Below are 22,545 nucleotides of genomic sequence, written 5' to 3' on the forward strand. Positions count from 1 at the left end.
TGAAGTTGTCAGTATTAATCTATTAAAGCCACAATATGTAGTTTTTCACCACTATTAACAAAGGCGAAGCTTAATGAAGGAGAGTGGAACGATGGGAGGTGTTTTCACCATCCGGAGATGTATGAAGTTCGATAATCATGTTCATGGATGAGGTAATGAATTAATTTTATTTAAAAATAAATTTTTAATTCGTTTTTTTTTACCTGTACGTTTGACCACTTTATTTTATGTCATCATAATGAATTATGCTGGGTACACAGCGAAAGATAATCTGGCTGATTTTGGGCCGATTTCCGACAATCCTAGCTTTGTCCCGGTTATCTTGATGGTTCTACAGATTTTCCCTTGGTACGAGGTGTGTTAGGAGTGTCCGAACCTGATCGAAGAACATCGGAGTCGCCCCGATCCCGAATCGTAAATATTAAACATGTTTCCTGTGTTCACAGTCGAGGTTGAAAATCTGTTATGCATGGTATATTGAAAATTGTTGTTGCCATGGTAACAGTATATGCCATACCCATATTGCTGAGATTTGCGATAACTTAAAATATTTGTTTTACGCGTCTAGCATTTGTGTGTTGCATGCTTAGATTGTCTGAATTAGACCAATCAGTAGGGGCCTTACTCAATACCCGCCAAGTAGGTCTTATACTGTTATACTATTGGCTAGACTGCAACACAAAGGTGAACCTAGCGGCTCAAAGCAGAGAGCGGAAAATAAATATGGCAGGTGAGACGAGGGAGAAAAATTACAGTAGGGGTGCACCGATATATTGGCCGATGATGCTTGCTATGCTTCTTGATGAATTACAGTGAAATGCCGCTACATCCTAAAGCCAGAGGGCGCTCTCGTGCAGAAACTTAATATGCGCTGCATACGAAGAACCAGACACATGCAGCTATGACACGCAGCTCCAGGAAAAGGCTTAAGGATATATTTATATTGCTGTACTTCAAACCTTTTCAGGTATTTTCATGATAATAAAGAATATGTATAATGATTATGTATGACGAGTGATGCTTTTTCAAATGCATGTTATAAACGACTCAAACTAACAGTGATTTTAGACCGATAAGGACTTACTGATCAAAAGCCGTGGTACATGAACTAGCTGTGCGTTTTCTAGGGAAATGATAGCGCAACTTGAAACACGGTTATCACAACATTCAACGGTAGAATTGCATATTTTCTCAATATCGTGCAGCCCTAATTTTAAGTCACTAAATGAGCGACAATTACAAGGGAGACAAGCAACGAGACATTTTTTAAAACAGGAATTTCTTTGGATTTTCAAATGCTTGGGAACTTTTAGGATAATGTAAGTATATCACACTGTGCAAGTAGTTTTTGGATATTTTATTCCAAAAATCGTACGTATTGTGGCTTTAATACGTTTGTTATTGCACTACTGCAGTATAGTTTGTTGGTGTATGCACAAAGAAATGTGGTGGCTACCTTGGATTTTGTAACACGTAACCAAGTTTAAGCAACTGGCCAATTAAAATGCAGAGGCATTTTTAATGTCCTCTGATGAATCCCAGAAACCCCAGTGCCTTGAGTAGATGTTTTTCAGGGTAAATGTAGGATTAGACTTGATGGTGCACATGTTGTTTAGAAACACATCCATAACACTAAAGGTCCCATATAGTCAATTTTAACATGTACGTTCGGGTCCGTTGTACTGTATGCGCACCAGCGGATTTTTGCAAACTTGTGTATGTAGCATGTTGCGCAGGAGATTAGCAGTCGACTGATATGGAGGTTTTATGGCCGATACCGATATTAAGAAAGCTGTATGGGTGACATGAGGCAGATATAACACAAATTTAATTACAAGTAAATAAGAGACAAACAGAAAATTGATGAAACTAATAAACATTTGTTATGCATAACATATATATAAATATAAGTACTTAAAACCCATTTACAAGACATAATGTGGATCTGACATCTCAGGGGACTGTTTGAATAAGTGTGTTGAACTAGTGTGGTCTTGTGTGTGACACAACATAACTTCATGTTAAATAGTGAATAATGATTGATCATTTTACTGTCTGTCAGACTTTGGCTTTACATTGAGTGACACTGTGTGTCTTTTCATTACAAACAACAAATTTAAGTAATAGAGAAATTTACTTGTCGATTGAAAAGATTTATCGGCCGATGCCGATAATAAAAAATCTAAACATCGGCCTCTGCAATATATTGGCTTAATGGCTTATCACTACAGGAGATGCATTGCATTTTGTTGCAATGCTTCATGTCTGTGTTCGCATGCACATAAAAACAGACTACTCCAGGCTTTAGTAACAAAAGCAATGGGTATATAAATTAATGCTTTCTTTCATCACAGATTGTTTTATGTTTATGTAAATATAGCTATTATATGCATCAATTGTTTTGTTTCAGGTTTAGTCATATTTTTTCTAGTAACATACTTGTTTGAAATTATTCAGGAATTGATTGTGAATATACTAAATTGTGATCAATTGTGACCCAGTTTGTAAAAACCCATCTAAAGTCATGTTTTTTTGTGATTTACTGTTTTCTACATAAACTCATCCTACATCATGTAAAGAACATTCTGTGAAAATTTATCCTTTAAATCAAAGCAAAGTATTGAAATCAAACTTTAATGCTCTTAACACATCATTACTTAATGAGACGTTAGCCTGGATTTCACAGACAGTGTCACATTATGCATAAAGTACAGTATATGTACCATTCTAACTGATGAGCTGTTTTTATACAGTGCACTGAGCCGATGTGGGTTACAGCGATGGGTAAATAATATTTTTGGATTTCTCACCTGTAATGTGCATTACACATCAATGAAGCTTGTACATTATGGCTGTTCATGGTCATATAAACTCACAAATGTGTATATGTTATCTTATCAATTTCCTTTGCAGTGTAAAAAATAAACTGATTCTCATCATGTTCTTATGTTATTATTGACTAAATAAAAACTATCATGAACAGCCACTGGGTTTGACGGTCATTGAGAATATCTGCACTGAAATTAAGCTGTTCATGAACATTTAAAAAACTTTTTAAGTGTGGCTGAAAATTGCTTTCTGATTACTAGGTGATTTCTTGTTCTGCACTTGTAAGAGTGCTTTTCTCTCTGTTATCAGTGTGTGTTGAGGTCACTTTGTTCCAGTGAAGTTAAGACATACTCATTTCTCAATATGTCAGCGTTGTGGGCAAAGGTCTGTTTTCTGCATTGTATATTGATTTAATTCTGCTGAATATGCACAATTTTAGAGCACATATACATTTATGCTACATGAACTGCAGTATACTTGAAAAATGTCATTTTTTTGGGAGGGTAGTTGTGTGACACTTTCCCTAAAACTAAACAACATATTTTTACTTATTATACAACAGTTACATACAATTTTTAAACCATGTTACTTGGGTGACAAAATGAAATATTTGTATTATTTTATTTAAAAATGTGTTAAAATGACTTCAAAGATAAATGTGTTACATTACTTTAAATGAATAATAATAAAACTCTAAAGCATTAAAAAAATAATAAAAAATAAAATTATTGACCAGTCACAGAGCTAAAAGTATTCTTTGTTTTAATCTTAATTTTTGGATTAAAGTTGAAGAATAATTTGGTCATGTTTTATAATTGTTAATGAGCATTACATCTCATATTGTGAAAAAGTGGTCATTGGTGCTTTATCGCCACTCTGTGGTTTTAGGTGCGCACTGCATCGAGAAGAATAAATGTAGGCCCATTCCTCACATATTCACTTTGTTTTGTTCTTACATTTGTTTGTTTGTGATTATCCTGAAATATAATTCACTAGCAAATTGTTTAAAAAAAAATCTTAATTTAATATTCATCAGATTACAAAGGCCAGCGCACAGTGTTGTTTCTTATACAGTGTTATAGGCCTACGTCATAAACTTCTTATGTTAACATATTAATTTCTCATATTTCTCATAAATTCTGTAGTTCAGTTCAGTGAAAAGTTCAGGGTCAAAATTTAACTTAAATGTCAAATTCTTTGCATTTGTATTTTTTATTTTGATATTTAAGTGTTTTTGTCGAATCTCTTTTTATATAGTTTTATACATTTATGTCTTTCATCTTCATCTTTCATTCACTTTATTTAAAGTTTCACTGCAAACATCTTATTTGTATTTGTTAACATTTTATCTATTATAATTATTATTATTATTATTGTAAACTACAAGGAAATGCTTTGACAATGCAAATAAGTTTTTGGCATGCCCATAAATCCACAAAGCACACAAAATTTTATTGTCACTAACAAATACAACATTACTGGTCAGTGTCATTCATGTTATGTAATTGTGATCCAAGAGAGAAAAAAAATCCTAAAAATAGTCTAAGACTGACTAAGAATAGTCAAGCTAGTGAAACCGTTTATCTAGCTGACTATGGCATTTTAAACTAAACTAATTTGTTGAAATATAAATAAACTGAAATTAAAAGAGAAAGTATAGACGTTAGCTCGGGTGACATTTCTCGCCATACGGGCATTTCTGGTCCTTGCCTTCAATCTCCATCTCAGACATTTGCTCTGCAACCTACCTTCATACTTCCTCGACATCAATGACGCTTGACTTTCAAGGCGGTGCCTGAAGCCGATTTTGAATGACATTTCATTTTATCCAATCTACGCGTTCTGTCTGAAGACAGCAACCAATCAGTGGCTTAACCGCGTCAACCGACATTCCATCAAGTTTGGTTTAGCGTTCTGTTTTGAGCCAGGGAAAAATTGGCACTGAGCACTAGCACAGCCTGCTAACATTACTTGTGATAACAAGTTAGCAATTATTCGCTAGTTAACTGAGTTTAACATTAAGGAGAAGGATAATCTGACCTTAGTGCCCAAACATCTGGGTATGTAGTCGGTCATTGAATGTATATGAATGTGGCTTTTGGTGCAGGCGGGGACGGCAGCTACAGGGATAAGCTGTACGGTGAGCTCCTGCTAGCAATGCTCACATACCTTTAGGCGGCTTGCTATTTGTCTGGTAAAAGGTGAATTTAGTGTGTTTCGAATAGGACAAGCCGTTACCATTTATACTTGGAGTTCGTTTCAAAGACAAAACTAGTTTAAAAAGTCACACACTAAAGCGGTTGAGTTAGCTGGCTAGCTGGGTCGCCTGCAAGTGCAAGGTTAGCTGCTTAAAACGAGCCACCTGGACACGAAAACCGTCAAGAGAGGTAAGAAAACCAATTAGATACTGCATTACCAACCTATTTGTTATAATGTAATGTGATATTTAACACGTGCCCTGTCCTGTCAATCCTAGAAGGACCAACTAATTATAACACGAGAGCGATTTGTTACTGTGTAGTTTGATGTAGCTGTAAATTAAATTTAAAACATTTGTCGTATTTATAGGCAGTTCAAGGTACCATCGTTTTTATTTTTAATAAACATTTGCACTTTTTACCAACGCATTTTTTTGTATTGGTGACATTGCTGTTGAATGAGCACCGGTTGTTGGCTATTCATTGGTGGTGACTACTTTGTTTTTTGTACAAATATCGATTTCCATATGATCTTTTCCACCCACCTGTGATCAAACTGGGTTGATGAGAGACTAAAAAGCCTTAGATGGGAGGACTCTACTTAAACATAATCTCAGTTAGCAAATCTTCACTACTTCTTGTTTGTTTACCCAATTTTACGCAATATATTCCTGTCAGAAGTATAGATTTTTTACCTAGAATGTGTTAAATGGGGTCAAATTCAAACATAAACTAAACGCGACTTAATAATGTTTTGGATTTGTCTCCTTTAGGTTTTCTTGAGCTTGTACATTTTAATCTGCCAAGGCAACAGTCTTATTTATTGGCCTTGTCTTTCAGGCTCTTGAGAATGCAATATACTCCACAGTACACCTGTTTTTGTTACACAGCTGCAGTCATGCGTTTCATAGACTGACAATTGAGATGTTTTAAGCTCGCTGATTCAGACTTCACCTCCAGGTTTTTGGTCTGTTTGTTTCCAAATGCTGGACACAACGTTATCTTTCAAGGACAGATGTTTTGTTGGAAAGGGCAATGCTAGATCATGCTACCAGCATAATAAAGCCATGCCCTGGTAAAATATGCTGACATTGACATGAAAAATTGCACTTTTTTTGTAAACAGAAATTCAGACTTATCAGTTTTTATAGGTGTGGGTTCAGCAAATGTTTCTATAAATGTCAGCTTGCAGAATGTGAGTTTGGCTAATGTCGAGTAGTAGGCTAACCAAAACCCACAGAAAAGTTTTGTTGCCTTAATTAAAAAAATCCCACAAAATATTCTTAACAATATTAGAAATAGTGTATATGTCTAAATTTAAACCGTCTCTATAAAGGTTGTAATTTAAGTCATACGTTACAATCAGTCGGATGGGCCAATTGTAAGTGTCAGGGCCCTTCCTTATAAAACAAACACAGACTCTAGCTGTTGTTGCATAGCAGTATGCTCTTAAAATCAGAGCTTTATGAATTTACATAATGTGTTTGTGATAAGGAAAGGTTGTTGCTACTCATAAAGGGTTTCCGTACAATTAACAGACATACAGCTAGTGTACAAATGAAGGAAATATAAAATCACTGTTTGGCTGATCCATCTAAATCAGGGGTGCCCAAACTTGGCCCCGGAGGGCAGGTGTCCTGCAGAGTTTTGCTCCAACTCTAATCAAACACACCTAAAGTAGCTAATTAAGGTCTTACTAAGCATACTAGAAACTTGCTGCGACAAGTTGAAGCTAAACTGTGCAGGACCAAGTTTGCGCACCCCTGTTCTAAATAATCCCCAGGCAGAAAATATTGTGGCATATTTATAAATGACTTATCTGTGAGCTTCTTATTATAAAAAAAAGATTATGCCCTCATAATATTTAATCAAAAATACTAATTTCCTCCCCTACTTGTAACGATTTCCCTTTACTTCTTGGTACAAGGAATGGCAAGAGGGCAGGGCCCTGGAAAGTATTGCAGCCATTAGCAACTTGACCCAAATTCCTACGATCCGATGAGTTTTCGATGGAAGAATTCAAGTCCCGCCCTACCTTTTTTCTTATTTCAGAAGCTGTTTCACTCGCACATACGTCACGGCGGGGAAAATAAGACAATGCTACTTCTGTTTCATTGTGACTTTAAATGTTTATACATTTTATTTCAGTGGTTTACAAGATACTGTTGGGGCTGCAAACACTTCTTGTATTGGCTAACATCAGCTTGTGTCGCAAAACAAGGCACATAGAGAAAAGATGGTTGTAAAGGGAAGAAATCCTGTCATTCAGGAATACCAACCAATTTCAGCTATTAAAAGAATTGACAGAATGTTTTGACAGAAAATAAAATTTTTGTTTGCATAAAGAATAAGGCATTTCAACAGGTTTAGCTGCTTTGCCCCCACAGGAATGGGACATTTGCATGTGCTCTTTGAAGAAATGAGGTTCTTTGTTGTGCCAGGGTGTTTTAAAAGAGCTTTTTTGGTTTCATACTTTAGAGCAGGGGTACTCAAACTTTTCATTTTGTGACCCTTTTAAACTAGTAATGTTTTTTGTAAGGCTTGCTTGTTAAAACTACGTAAGTGTTGTAATAAACTAGGCCTAGTCCTGGCTTAATCTAAACCTTGTCCAGGAAACTGCCCCATTGTCATTCTTTGTTAGATAAAACCGTTAAACTGCACCAAGCGACTTTGTGTAACCCACTGTACGACCCACTAGTGTGTCCCAACCCACAAAAACCCTACTTAGGACAGCTAAGTCCTAACTAAAGTCCATGAACCGTTACATTTTTTAATATGGGCCTGTGTCTATTAAATTTCTGAAGAAGGTAAGCTCAAATTTAAGGCTAAACGACGGTACGTTTACACGGGGCGAAAGCGTTAACTCTTGATGAAAGGCTTGTCTATCACTGTGGCTGAAACGCATGCTCCGGTCTTGCATAAACGTAACTGGCTGGCTCACACTAAGTTTTTTGCATACTGATTGGCTGATGCATGCGTTGGCGCTTTAAAAGTTAAGAAATGTTCAACTTCTGCCGCGAGCAACGATAGTGACGCAACGTTGACAGATCCACAATTCAATTCGGCAACGCATGACGTCACCCATTAAAAGTAAACAAGAAGCGTTAATGCTTACGCCCCATGTGAATTTACTGTAATCAGTGCTTCTGATTATTTAAATGTTATCAAAAACCTTGTCTGACCAATTTATTTGGTCTTCCATATAGACATTGAATGTGTAATAAACAACATGGTATTTTGAACATTTTATAATACTGTTAATACAGTTAGATTATAGAAAACAAATCCTAGATTGTCGCTAAGTGTACAGTGCTTTGTTTTTAATGGTGTAAATCTCAGGCTGTAACCACCACCACTGTTTAGGGCTTTATTACAGCTGCCACAATGTAAACAAATCCTTGCTGAATCGAAAGCAGTAGTCCGTCTTTTAAATATCACTTTCACGATGGGACCTTAAAAGTCTTGCTGCCTTAAGTGTGCTTTGCAAGAAAGGCATAAGGTTACATGTGGCCCATCTCATTACCTGTGCAGACCGCTGGTTTCTAAGGTTTTGCACAAAAAAATGGCCAAGAGATATAAGAACATCCCTATTTATTTTAGTTTTATATTGGTGACCTTAATTAACAGCATTGCATGAACATAAAATGTAGCTTTACTTGAATGTGTGGCGCTGTTTTTCCAACATATGAGCTGTTTTACAGATGGCAAAAATGCTTCCCTATGTGGTATGGCTTTGCCTCCAAAGTCCTTTTTGTTTATGACTGGATTTATGAGAGTCTTGGATTTGCCACCCAGATTACTGACAGTTACAAACTCTTACAGTAACTCGGTTAGCATAAAGTATATACGTAAAACAATTATCACATGGAAGGGATTATTCCTTAATGTATTTAATAGTTAAGCTAAATAAAAAACTAGTAGGTTGTTGAAGAGAAGAGGTCAGAGAGAGGCAGATTATACTGTTTTGTCTGTCGATTAGATGTTTTTAAAAAGCAGAAGTTTGGTGATCATTCATACATTACATCAGCCTTGTGTTGGAGGATTGTGTTATAAACATTGCTCTAATGATGGTTATAATATACATTGTTGTCATATCAAGGGTACTTTGATATGCACAGTAATCGTAAATATACGCCAACACCCCATCCAGGAATTCAGAAGGAAGCAAAGGGCCCACGATCATTAACTATGAGTTAATAAAAGTTCTTTATGCTGACCCAGTGCTGTCATAAAGCCAGTGTTCAGTAATGCAGTACAGTAAAAATCTATACATTGAAATTCAATTTATACATCTGCGTTGAGCGTACCACAAATCCTATGTTTAGTTGCAGATCTTGCACCATATCCTGACACACACCTCCCCTGTGCTGTGATTGGTCTAGAAGTCGCCCCCTTAAGTCAGAAAAAAATGTCATATATAGCATTCCTCATACGCTTTCCTGCTTGCAGTGGTAATGAGCCAAATTGAGGAAGAACGATATTTAACAACTCAGGCTGTAACAAAAGTCGCCGTCTACAGTATTTGCCACTGATGCTTCTACAACAACTACACAATGTTGTTAAGATTTGATGAAATCTAAATATACAGGTGGGGTTGAGAACCAAGATCTGGTTCTTATTCAATATAAAATAAATTCTATAGTGAAATGATTTGCCTGACATTGTTTTGTCAGTGGTTACCTGCATTTCTGTTGATCATTGATGCTGTGCTAAAACAGCACTCAGCAACAAACACAGTCATTGTGAAATCAATGCATAGTCCAGCTGGCATGGCTTAGTCCAACAAGTGACTCAGTGTCCAATAAATAATCAGTGTAATGAATCATTCGCTAATTGAATAAGCCTGAACAGTTCTGAATTCACTGAGACACAAGTCATTACCTTCAGTCATTCCTAACTCAAATTAACCAAGAATTATAGGCTCACAAAAAGTTCGCAATTATCAGCTGGTTGTTAATATGACCCATCATCCGCTGTGGAGAGAGGGCTGAAGTCAATGGCAAGATATGCATTTGCCGTAACAAAGTAGATTAAATCCAATTTTGTGAGAATAAAGTATAATTCATGCAGGTTAAGTTTGTGTTGTTTAAAATATATATATATATATATTTTTAGTTTGAATTGTTTTTGCATTACATGTTTGTTAAAACTTTAGCTAATGGCGACGACTCAAGCTTCAGTGTTTCCATAGAGAGTTGCACCACCTCCTGCTGCTCCTTCACTATCTGCTGGAGTGCGAAAGCTCAATCACTTCCTGTCACTGTGTGTCACTGTGTGCAGCAGTCCTGTAGGGGTGTTACATACGGCCTTCTCAACCTTTACACTGTATGTGCCCCCATCTGCCCAAGTATTTACCCGGTGATGGCACCCTTGTGTTTACTAGAAGTTTGAGGGGATAAATCTGATTAAATGACGATAACCGAAATGTACTTGATAAATGTGGTCATGACATAGTCCGGCATTTAATTATTTTTTGATAAACCTGATATGTCACAGTCCTCAAAATTATCATACAAGCCCTTTTGTGGTTGACAAATAATATTGCTTTGTTGTACACAGTAAAACCAGGAACTTAAAGAAAAGGACTGCTTGTTAATGTGTATGGACATGACAGAGCATTTTTTAAATGTATTTTCCTTTCATTATTATAGCAAATAACTCTACTACACAGGTGTGCTGAAAACTGGTTGTTGAAGTACAATACTTCAATGAAGTGGACACACCTTAGAACTGACAAATTTGGATGGATCCTTTCTGAAATCTATTGACCTGGTTTCAGCCTCATTAAGCTTAGCTTGTTTCAGCAGATAAAGACCTCACTGGTATGGTGTCCTCTCGTGTGATAAATAGATTTTAAGGAATTAACTGTGAGCTACATAGTTTCGACTGTGACCAAAAAGTCCAAACCAAAAACACAATCATATAAGCAAGTTTTGCAGAGGGAGACTGGAAAATGACAGTAAAATGACCACAGGGTAAAAACCCATACACTTTTTAGGTAAATATACAAATGTGCTGTTCACACATTTTTATACCAGTATACCATTCACACATTAGTAGTGCTAAACTACTTGTATCACAATCTTATTCTCGGTTTACCAGTAAAGACCGTATGTGTAAAATAAAATATAGTCTAGCCACAACAAACAGTCAGGACAAAAGCCGTCCTTCACAAACAACATGACTCAAGTCATTATTTTCTTACGCAGACGGTCCTGCAAGGAGTGCTGGGTTATGTAGCTTTGAATTTATTTTGTATATGATAGTTTGTTGTGTAATGATAGCTTTATGTCATGTTTTGAAGTAATGAATGTCGGATCTACTCTAATATGGTCATCATTGGTCATAAGTGTACCTTTAACGGTCAGAGGGCTAAAGTACTAAAGTACAGCCAACAACAACTCATTTAAAGTCCCCCTGGTGGGAAAGTTTTTGTTGTTGTTTATGTGTCTGTGGTGTTTTTAATATGCTTTAAGACAAACCATGTGCAAATTCATCATTCAACACTGTTGCTGAAAATGGAAAAAAATCGTATTTTTATCTATGGTCCGAGCTGTGCGATTGAGTGGAGGCGGGGACTAATCCGCATATTCATAGATCAGCGTATAATAAATGAGGCAAGGATGTAAAGTTACATTTAAGCTGTTTTAAAGCATGAAGAAATGACTGTTTTAGGAAAAACTTTTACATATGCTGCTATGATGCTCAAAGATGAGTTTTAAGTGATAAAATTATCGACTACGGGGGAATTTAATTCTTGTGAAGTTCCAATTATACAGATAGGACCGTGTTCTGTAGTGGACATTTTTCCACCCTGATGATATCCTAGATGTAAGCTTACTTTCTTCAGTTGAACACAAACAAATACTTTTGTATAAAATGCCATCATTTTCTCTTTTTATAAGAGACTCTTAACATGATGCTTTCAAAATCGTGTACAGTTATTAAAATAAAAAATTTTAGTAGGCTAAAAAAGTATTTTAATGTGTACCAAATATGTTTTGAGAGAAAACGTTGAATATTTTGAGCTTATTTAACAAAATTGAAAACAAAACAAACAAATATTCAGCTATATTCAGATATAGTGGTCTATCGGTAACATCACATCTCACTTGTTCTTGTGTGTGTAGTTGTTATATGTTTTGTTAGGAGTTACTCAAGAACCAATGATAAATTACTGACGTGCCACCATATTTTAATCTCTTATATATTAGGTAAAATTATTGATCTCTAATTTCAAATGATTTGCGTTCAACTAAAGAAACAAAGTCATACATCTAGAATTATTAAAATTATATATAGAATTATAATTATGTTTGGGTGAAATATTCCTTTTAAGTAATATTAAAGTATTGTGAATATTTATTTTTGAGGTGCATAAATTATTTTTGGATCTCACCAAGTACAAATACTGTCCTGACAATAAAGAGGAGGCACTACAGACTCATTCACATAAACTCCTTTGATCTTTTGTTTTAAGCACTCTTGGTGGAGGTTTGTTTAATCCGTTCTGTACATATAACCAACTGCCCTTTATTCATTTTTCATTTATCTTCCTGTTTACTCCTTCTGTCCAGGGCTATGTCTTCAGCACCCACCACACCCCCGTCGGTGGACAAGGTGGACGGCTTCACCAGGAAGTCTGTCAGGAAAACCAGGCAGAAGCGAGCACAGAGCTCGTCTCAGTTCAGGTCTCAGGATAAGCCCATAGATCTGGTGCAGCTGGCGCTGCTCAAAGGTATGCGAGATGCCTTCATCCACACACCTCTTGGTCATATCAGTATGCCTTTTTACAGCAGAGCATTTTGTTATGCCAAAGAGCTTTTAACTATTTTCATTTTGATCTGATAATGAACTGATTTTCAAGATTGTTCATGTCATACACGCATGTATATACAGTGGCGCCAAAGAGTAGATGTTTGAGATTTGTTGGATAAATTATGCTACATGCCATTTACGCAATAGATGTTTCTGATTCATTTTTGTTGTTGCTTTTAACCAGCTCTTCTTGCAGTTGCATTATGTACGCAAGGTTAATGTTATGAGGTAATGTTATAAACCAATAATGATTATGTCTTCTGTTAAAGAGTTGTAAAGGGAACATTGGCCACTGCAAGTGCTTACTAATAATAAGCACATATTGAAACGGTTTCCCAGACAGGGCTTATCCTAGTCCAAGACTAAAATGCATGGTTGAACACCTTGCACCTTGACATATCCTAACATACATCAGTGCCATTGTTCACCTGTATTGTTTTGTAAGGTATTTTTGCAAAAACTTCTAACTAAGGCCTAATCTAAACCCTGTACGGGAAACCGCCCCATTCTGTACCTCACCCTTGCTGTGCTAAATGCATTTTAAAAATCAAAGCACTATTATTTGGAACAGTTGGGGTCAAATGTCATTTGGACCTCCGGGCGAGTATGTGAAGTATTTTAGGCGTCCCACCAACAGTGCTGAAACTTTAGACCGATTACAGTAGGAAAGTCAAGGGGGTTGATTTAAACCTTTTGTGGAATTTCAGTGCTACTGGACTGTCGCATTAAGTCACTTTATCTTTTTTATCTCTTAATGTGTAGATGTTTCGCCTCAGGAGCAGCCAGAGTTGTTCCTCAAGAAAGTGCAGCAGTGCTGTACACTGTTTGACTTCATAGACACACTGTCTGATCTTAAAATGAAAGAGTATAAACGCACAACCCTCAATGAGCTGGTGGACTATGTCACTGTTAGCCGGGGCTACCTTACTGAACAGACTTACCCTGAGGTGGTCAAAATGGTAAGAAACTACTGCCCTCCTGCACATGAGCACATAAGTATTAACTGTGTGCCCTGTGAAATCAATATTTTTAATGTAATAGCACAGTGATTGCTTTTCATTTACATGCATTTGGCAGAAAGTGACATTACATATTTATGTATGCATGTGTGTTCCTGACCTTTTGCAATGCTAATGAAATTCTCTACCACTGAGCTATATAGGAATGCACATCAATAATGCAAAGTTAAGATCTTCACCTTATGTTTCTTCTGTTTATCACAGGTGTCCTACAATATTTTTCGGACCCTTCCACCTAGTGACAGTAATGAGTTTGATCCAGAGGAAGACGAACCCACGCTGGAGGCCTCATGGCCACATTTACAGGTACAGAGCCATGATCACTGTTAACTTCAGCATGAAATAATATCTGCCAGGTTTGATCTTTTGAGACAGAATTTCTAATACGTCTTTTTCTTTTCCACCTAAGCTTGTCTATGAGTTTTTCATTCGCTTCTTGGAGAGTCAGGAATTTCAGCCCAGCATTGCCAAAAAATACATCGACCAGAAATTTGTATTACAGGTGAGTGAGAGAATTTGTGCTATATAGCATTTTGAATATATTGGTTGTGATAAAAGTTTGTGTATAATGTTTATATGTAAATGATTCTTAAAGGAACAGTATGTAAGAAGTATATATAAATTAATCATAAAATGGCCCTGATATGTCACTAGACATTAAGAAATAATTTTCATTTCAAATACTTATATCGTTGACAACAGTGGTCTGGCCAGGATGTTGTCATTTAAAAAGTGGAGTTGCAGCCCTCAACTGATGTTTATGTTGTCATTTTGTGTATTGGCCACCAGTTGTGTGATTGCAGTACCAGTTTAAGCCACAAGTTTTGTGATTGCAATACCAGTTTTGGCCACAATCCTACATACAGTTCGGTGGTCTTAATTTGAATGTAAAGTTAATTTAAATAAAATTAGCCATCTAAAAAAATTGTATAATTGGATAATGCACATCATGATTATTTGGTCATAAGTGCAAGGAATAATTGACGATGGGCCATTGAATTATTCGAAAATATAGCACACCCGAGGTGGTAATGTGGCACGACAGGAAGCAGACTTTTGAATAATTCAAACATAATTTGAAAACCAACTTGGGTGTGCATTATTTTTAAATAATTGAAAGGACTGGAGTCAATTGTTCCTGTTATACCACTGTTACCACAGACATTGATCTGATGGTTATTTTACGACATTTGACAGGTCAGGTGTGCGTTTATCAAAAAATAATGCATACCTGTGAAACATTTCTTAACCAATCAGAATAAAGCATTCAACAGCCCTGGTATATAATATACGATAATGATCGGGTCACTACTGGGTGATTATCTCTCATTAAGTGGAATGGGAGTATAAAAAAACAATAGACAATGCTCGCAGTCTTTAGTTAACTAAGCTTTTGTATTTTAAGCTCTTGGAGCTGTTTGATAGCGAGGACCCTCGGGAGAGAGACTGCCTGAAGACAGTCCTTCACAGAATCTATGGCAAGTTCCTCGGTCTCAGAGCCTTTATCCGTAAACAGATCAACAACATTTTCCTTTGGTAAGGTGGCCTTTACTTTTTAGTTTGTGTAGATGGGGAAATATTCAAGTATGCCGGGATAACTTTGTCCTTCTTTTCCACACACCAGTTTTGTTTACGAGACCGAGCACTTCAATGGAGTAGCTGAACTGCTGGAGATTTTGGGAAGGTAAGCTTAATCTCAAATGTGTTAGTCTAAACATGACACGATTGCATAATCAAATAACATCCAGATCCCTGTGTTCTATCCTGTTTGGTTGCACTCCACTTAAAATGCAAAGATGATGTTTAAATGGTCCTTGAAAGATTAAAGGCAAAATGCCATACAGAATGCAGTTCCTGTCAAAAAGAAAGCGAACAGGTCAAGATCAAAACCATGACATGCAACAGATATATGGGCCATTTCCCAAACAGGGTTTAGATTAATCCAGTACTAGGCCTTAGTTAGATTAGGACATTTAAGTAGTATTTAAAAAAATACATTACAAAAAAACGTGGTGTGCATCTTGGGACAAAACAATGATTGCACTGATATATGTTAAGATATGTCAATGAATTTAAGTCAGCTCAAACATGCATTTTAGTCTGGGACTAGGATAAACCCTGTCTGGGAAACCACCCCTAAAAGTGTGCAATGACATTTGTATGGCAAATCCTGTTACAACTCCTCTAACATGTCAGATACAGAGTGCCCCGTGAAATATAAGTAATTTGATGTCTTATTAATAACCAAACTATTCATGGTTGTTGGCAGCTACTGTGTAATTTAAACTTATTTACACACGCTTCAGTAACAAAGCATCTGTTTCACATCAGCACAAGTTTGCCTGTCTCTACTGTATGTGGATAGTAGGCACAAAGCATGTGACTTTTGAAAAAGGTTTGCAGCAAAATTCAGATCAAGGTTTAAAGTCATGCCTGTCTGATTTTACAGCATCATCAATGGGTTTGCACTCCCGCTCAAAGCCGAACACAAGCAGTTCCTGGTTAAAGTCCTGCTGCCTCTCCACACAGTGAGGAGCTTGTCTCTTTTCCATGCCCAGGTACACGCGCACTGCTCTCTTACATCCATATCCATACAAGTCTGTGCCTGCTCGACAGTATTTCAAGAAGATACATTATTTGTTTTTCATACTTGCTTATGGCAAATGTTTTTTTTTTAAGTATTTGCAGTGAGTTTTTATTAAGCTGACATCATCTTCTGTTTCAGCTGGCTTATTGCATCGTACAGTTCTTGGAGAAAGACCCCACGTTAACAGAGCCTGTAAGTGTTCTTTCGTTCACATTTGTCACTATTATCTTCCCCATTCTTTATCGAGTCTCGTCTTGCTTTAGCTCATTCCTAAAAGTTTCTCACTAGCTGTATGTTTGTTTTGCTTAGGTGATCAGAGGTTTGTTGAAGTTCTGGCCAAAAACCTGCAGTCAAAAAGAGGTAATTTTACTTGAAGATGATTTTGAGTGAGCTGCTTTCAAATGAATCTGTCTTATAAAGTGAAGTATAATACAGTTTAATCATTTAAAGTTTTTAAGTGAGTGTCTACTTATTTTTGCTTGGCATAGAAAATAGTGTTTTTATATGTTTTCTCAATTTGTGTTTGTAACCTAATGTACTTTGGTTCAAGGTTATGTATCTTGGAGAGCTGGAGGAGATTCTCGATGTGATTGAGCCCACTCAGTTTGTTAAGATCCAGGAGCTGCTCTTCAAACAAATTTCTAGATGTGTATCCAGCCCTCATTTTCAGGTCAGAAAAATGAACAATACGCTTAGAAAAGTTTTAAATCTTTGACAGCCTTCGTTATTGCATGCGATTGTAATTATAAAATTCTGATTTTGCAATCCCTATTGATCTTCTGCCAGTTCTGCGTTAAACAATACTGATTTTAAAATATATGGACCAATTTGAAATGCAAGTTGTGCAATTTTGCAGGTGGCAGAGCGAGCCTTGTACTACTGGAACAATGAGTACATTATGAGTCTGATCGAGGAGAACTCCAGCGTCATCCTGCCTATCATGTTTGCCAGCCTGTACAGGATCTCTAAAGAGCACTGGAACCCGTGAGTTTGTTTTTATGCCCACCAGCCTGTGTCCAAATGGTGCTTGTAAAGATAATCTTAATTTATAGTCTCGTTAGTTCCGTTTTCATTACCTTTCAAATTGTGCAAATTGAAAATGCACCCAATTGAAGGACGGTAATTTCGCATAACCTCCCATATAGACTTTTTCTAGAGGTTTCAGCAGTAACAACAAAAACAAATGGCTTTTGTGGTCAACACATAACTTCCGGTAAACTCCGCTAAGAATAAATAACAACAAAGTCCTTTTAAAGTAGTTTATTTATATAACAAGCAATATAAACAACACATGGATTACCTAGGACACAAAAACATTTGCTATTTTTGACGAGGTATTTGTTCAAGAGTTCAGTTTAGCAACAATAGTCATTAAACCGAAACCGTAAGTAAAGTTCCGGCCAGATGCAAAATCTCATCACCGCACATGCGCCCGGTGAAGCCATCTATATCGCAATAAATTCATATGCTTGGGTGAGGCTTGTTTAGGTAATTTGACAAAGGAATATATCACAAAACAGTATTTTGGAATTTTTTTGTTTGCATTTACCTGACATGCGTAAAAGTCACATGATCATTCTTAGAAAAATGGGACGGTATGTTTGATGGGAGGACAAGAAATAAGGGAGGATAAGAAATAAGAGGTGTGGTCACACCCAGAGGTGTCAACACACCCATCGCCAATAGGGGTGGCACGGTTCACAAAGTCCACGGTTCGGTTCGTATCACGGTTTTCGGTTCTGTACGGAATTTACTTTAGAATATGATATATAGCTTAATTATTCAGAATTTAGGATACAGTATTAACAAAATTGTTATATCGTGTAATCCTGCACAAACTGAATTTGACTTGACTTTAAGCACATTATTGAGACCATCTCTGTTGAAAGCTAGGTTGGGTTTTGATACAGCGAGAGAGAAGACATTGATGACATGCTTTTTATTTACTTGGCAAGAAAAGGAGAATGTCTATTGCTATCTCTACAGGAACCTTTTTAGCACACAAAGATTAAACTGCAGAATTAAATTGCATTTATCAAACTGCCAACTTCAGTGTAGCTATACTCAACACGTCCACACGAGTGCGAGGGTACGCGCGGCAAAAATGACGTCAACGCAGAGTGGGCGGTAGTGTCCGCAACCTGAAAAGCATGAGTTCCAGGTGAATCGAAGGCGTCTCCAAGTCTGTGTTCCCAGACGGAGACTCGGGCTGTGGTGCCAGATGAAAGTATACAAGGCTTCAGGTAACATACGGGCACGAGGCTACCTTGCGCATGCGTCGAACCGTGCGGACACACACACACGTTTCAAACCGAGACAAGCAAACCGAATGGTTCGGATGTTTTTTTCTTGTATTGTGCCACCCCTATTCGCCAGTGGTTTTTAAAAAGCCTTATTGTGAGACGTCAAAATTACGTTTTAGTCCCATAACATCGGTTAATGGAAATGGCGTGATTTTGCATTGTTTTTTGTCGAGAGAAAACAACACTTAAAGGAATATTCCATTTTCTTAAAAGAAAAATCCAGATAATTTACTCACCACAATGTCATCCAAAATGTTGATGTCTTTCTTTGTTCAGTCGAGATGAAATTATGTTTTTTGAGGAAAACATTGCAGGATTTTTCTCATTTTAATGGACTTTAATAGACACCAACAATTAACACTTAATTCAACACTTAACAGTTTTTTTCAACAGAGTTTCAAAGGACTATAAACGATCCCAAACGAGGCATAAGGGTCTTATCTAGCAAAATGATTGTCATTTTTGACAAGAAAAATAACAAATATACACTTTTAAAGCACAACTTTTCGTTTAGGTCCGGTCCAGCACGACCTAACGTAAATGCATAGTGACGTAGGGAGGTCACGTGTTACATATATGAAACGCACATTTGCGGACCATTTTAAACAATAAACTGACACAAAGACATTTATTAGTATCAGTTGACGTACAACAATGTAGGAACGGTCCTCTTCCAACACATTTGTAAACACTGGGGCGGAGTTTTGCGTTCGTCCTCTGTGACCTCTTGACGTGATGACGTATTGCGTCGGGTCACGCTAGCGCATGACGACCTGATCTAAACGAGAAGTTGTGCTTTAAAAGTGTACATGTGTTATTTTTATTGTCAAAAATGACAATCGTTTTGCTAGATAAGACCTTTATGCCTCGTTTGGGATCGTTTATTGTCCTTTGAAACTCCGTTGAAAAAACTGTTAAGTGTTGAGTTAAGTGTTAAGTGGTGGTGTCCATTAAAGTCCATTAAAATGAGAAAAATCCTGCAATGTTTTCCTCAAAAAACATAATTTCTTCTCGACTGATCAAAGAAAGACATCAACATTTTGGATGACACGGTGGTGAGTAAATTATCTGGATTTTTCTTTTAAGAAAATGGAATATTCCTTTAAGTTTCTAAGCTAGTGTTTCCCTTATAACCTAAAGTTCTGTAATGGAAATTATCAAGTGATTCAGTAAGATGCATTCGGATTGCGCCTCTGCACCCATTTCAGGACTTTAGATTGTGTGGTTTTATGTTCATCACATAGCCGTCTTCTTCACCCTCAGGGCAATATCAGCTTTGATCTACAACGTACTCAAGGCATTCATGGAGATGAACAGCACACTGTTCGATGAGCTTGCAGCCAGTTACAAATCGGAACGGCAAAGGTAAGAGACACACACACACTGTATAAGGTTGCTTTATGCAGTCGTGCTGTATGCAAACAGAATTGGATAAAACTCTGTCTCAATCTCAGGGAAAGGAAGAAGGATAAGGACCGGGAGGACCTGTGGAGGAAGTTGGAGGAGCTTGAACTCAGACGAGGCATCCAAAACAGCGATGGCGTCATTCCCACCTAACACGGACTTTGCTCCGCCCCTCTACGTGGCCCCAACCAATCCCTTTCTACTCTGCCACAGGGATCCCGCCCCCTCTTTGCTTCTCATGCTCTACGTACTTTACCGCACACTCCCTCAATCACTTCCTCCCTTTCAACTGCACTGTAAATAACCCTCTCCCTCTTTCCTGTATCATGCTACTACACTGAATGGAAGAAAAAAATCGATTATGTGTACCTATGGGGAAGGAAGACTTCATGCACTCCTGTATGTATAAAAGATATGGTAAAATGATAATCAACTATGGTCAAAGGATATATTTTAAAAACTTCAGAAATTGTTCAGCCTCTTCATGTCGATACTGAGCGTGATTCCCGTGTTCTCCAAGAAAGTGCCCTGGCTCCTTTCATCAAGACATTTTGAGGGCTTCGGATCTCTCTGCGATAAAAGATGTCTTATGATGACCTCACCTCCATGTATTCTTATTTCCGTACAAAGAAAGACTTGTCCAGCTAAGCAACATTGATCTCCTCTGACTCAGGGGACACACAAACCCCCATACTCAAAGTGAGTTTAGGACTGGTGGGAAAGCGATAAACGTCCTCTTTGTGGTGTGCACTTTCATGTTGTTTTGGACAGGATCAACAAAACGCCTATTCAGTCCAGTTCTTTACTGTACAATAAGGACAGGTGCTTTACTGCAATTGGCACCACCGACCAGAAAGCTTAATGTAAAGGATGGGCCACAGTTGGCTACAATGGATATCTGTGCTGAATTCAGAGGACAAACCTCTCTGAGGACCTTTTATTTTTTTAACATGTGAACCAGGTTATAATCTGGTAATAGATTCATGCTGTCTGCTGTGGAAGCCTCTTGGGATTTCCAATATGGAAATTCAGTAGTTTACCAAGAAGTGGCAACGCAATTGTCAGTATGTTTTCAGAAAAGCTCAGTTTCTCTGACACTATTAAGAACCAGGGGAATTTTGGTGGCACGCCGTGTTCAAAGCTTATTCAGTGTTTTTAAACAGTTAAGTGACATATATTTTTCATAAAAAAACATTTCTGGACTGCTTATCATGGGCCACCCAGATTTCCACTGATCAGCTGTTAGTAATGATTTCACAATGGTTGAATGTTGTCCACGACTGAGTCAAGCAAGACAAGGTCTTTCCTTTCTGTTAATGGAGTGTTGAAAATAAAATCCTGCTGTTGGGTTTTTAGGGCCCATGTAGGTAAAAGCTGATCCAGTAGGTCGTAATCTTTCTTCTGAAACACCAGCTGCCAGGGCAGGCTAGAGCTACAAAAGCACTTCAAGTTAGCTAATTAGTGGTTCTCGTGGGACTTCACCCCCTTTCTTCTCTTTTATTTGAAGTTCCGATAATCGTGGTTGTGGATTTTACATGTGAGGAGGATGTATTTTATTATATTTTATTTTTGGCTTAATCATGTGTCTCTTTCGCTCTTCCTTGTTTTAATTCTCCCAGGCTCATTGTGTGTTTATGATGGCCCACGTTTGATATGTAAAAAATCAAAGAAAGGGTTTGATGAATAGAATAAATTTAATTATTTTAAAAAAGAGATATTAAATAAACCTGTTTTTTTGTGATAAATTGTTGTTGTTTTTATTTTCCCAAGCATTTCTAAAGAAAAATCTCATGATTTTTTAAAAGAGATTGATTAGATATTCTTCTTTAACCCATGAAATGAATTCATATAAAATAATTATTTTCTAGAATTTCACAGTCATGTTGTCTTTGACGAAATGTGCTCTGTAGAGCAGTTTGTCCGTTTAGGGCAGGGGTGGCAAGGTCCTGGGTCCTCCTCAGTCCTGCAGAGTTTAGCTCCAGCTCTAATCAAACACAACTTAACAGGTAATTAAGGTTTAAAGAGTTATTAGAAAGCTACAGGCAGGTGAGGTTTTATCAGGATTGGAGCTAAATTTTGCAGGACTGTGGCTCTCTAGGAACATCGTTCGGCACCCCTGGTTTAAGGGTGACTTCCAAGGGGACCCGTGGCGTACAGTATGTAGAAATGTATGTAGAAATGGCTTATTCTAATGCAGTGGTTCCCGACCTTTTTAGCCACAAGTACCCCCATAGCCCTTTCAGTAAAGCTCAAGTAACACTCAATTATGAATTGTCTTGTAATTCGGAAAGATTAGTGGATGTAGACATTTAATACGCATTGATGTGCAAATAGGCAAACCCTTAATGAACAAAACTTGTCATGCTATCGAAAAAGAGAAGAATATT

General features: G+C 37.2%; 1 protein-coding gene across 1 annotated transcript; it reads left to right on the top strand.

Annotated features, from left to right (window-relative positions):
• The first annotated feature begins 4,742 nt into the window (after nucleotides 1-4,742).
• Nucleotides 4,743-21,903, top strand: ppp2r5ea (protein phosphatase 2, regulatory subunit B', epsilon isoform a). Its single transcript, XM_065257206.1, has 14 exons — nucleotides 4,743-5,216; nucleotides 12,605-12,765; nucleotides 13,608-13,804; nucleotides 14,069-14,170; nucleotides 14,274-14,366; nucleotides 15,270-15,400; nucleotides 15,489-15,548; nucleotides 16,314-16,422; nucleotides 16,590-16,643; nucleotides 16,761-16,811; nucleotides 17,002-17,121; nucleotides 17,308-17,435; nucleotides 20,018-20,119; nucleotides 20,209-21,903. Exons 2-14 carry the CDS (start codon nucleotides 12,609-12,611, stop codon nucleotides 20,309-20,311), a joined length of 1,407 nt encoding a protein of 468 aa, XP_065113278.1. The 5' UTR covers nucleotides 4,743-5,216; nucleotides 12,605-12,608; the 3' UTR covers nucleotides 20,312-21,903.
• Nucleotides 21,904-22,545: the final 642 nt, after the last annotated feature.

Source organism: Paramisgurnus dabryanus, chromosome 12 (genome assembly GCF_030506205.2).
Source record: "Paramisgurnus dabryanus chromosome 12, PD_genome_1.1, whole genome shotgun sequence".
Classification (NCBI taxonomy): Eukaryota; Metazoa; Chordata; class Actinopteri; order Cypriniformes; family Cobitidae; genus Paramisgurnus; species Paramisgurnus dabryanus.

Excerpts from the sequence above, each read along its gene's own strand:
- ppp2r5ea (XM_065257206.1), top strand. The coding sequence starts at position 12,609 with ATGTCTTCAGCACCCACCACACCCCCGTCGGTGGACAAGGTGGACGGC. Across the intron at positions 12,766-13,607 it reads GCAGCTGGCGCTGCTCAAAG|ATGTTTCGCCTCAGGAGCAG; the intron begins GTATGCGAGATG and ends CTTAATGTGTAG. Across the intron at positions 15,401-15,488 it reads ATCAACAACATTTTCCTTTG|TTTTGTTTACGAGACCGAGC; the intron begins GTAAGGTGGCCT and ends TCCACACACCAG.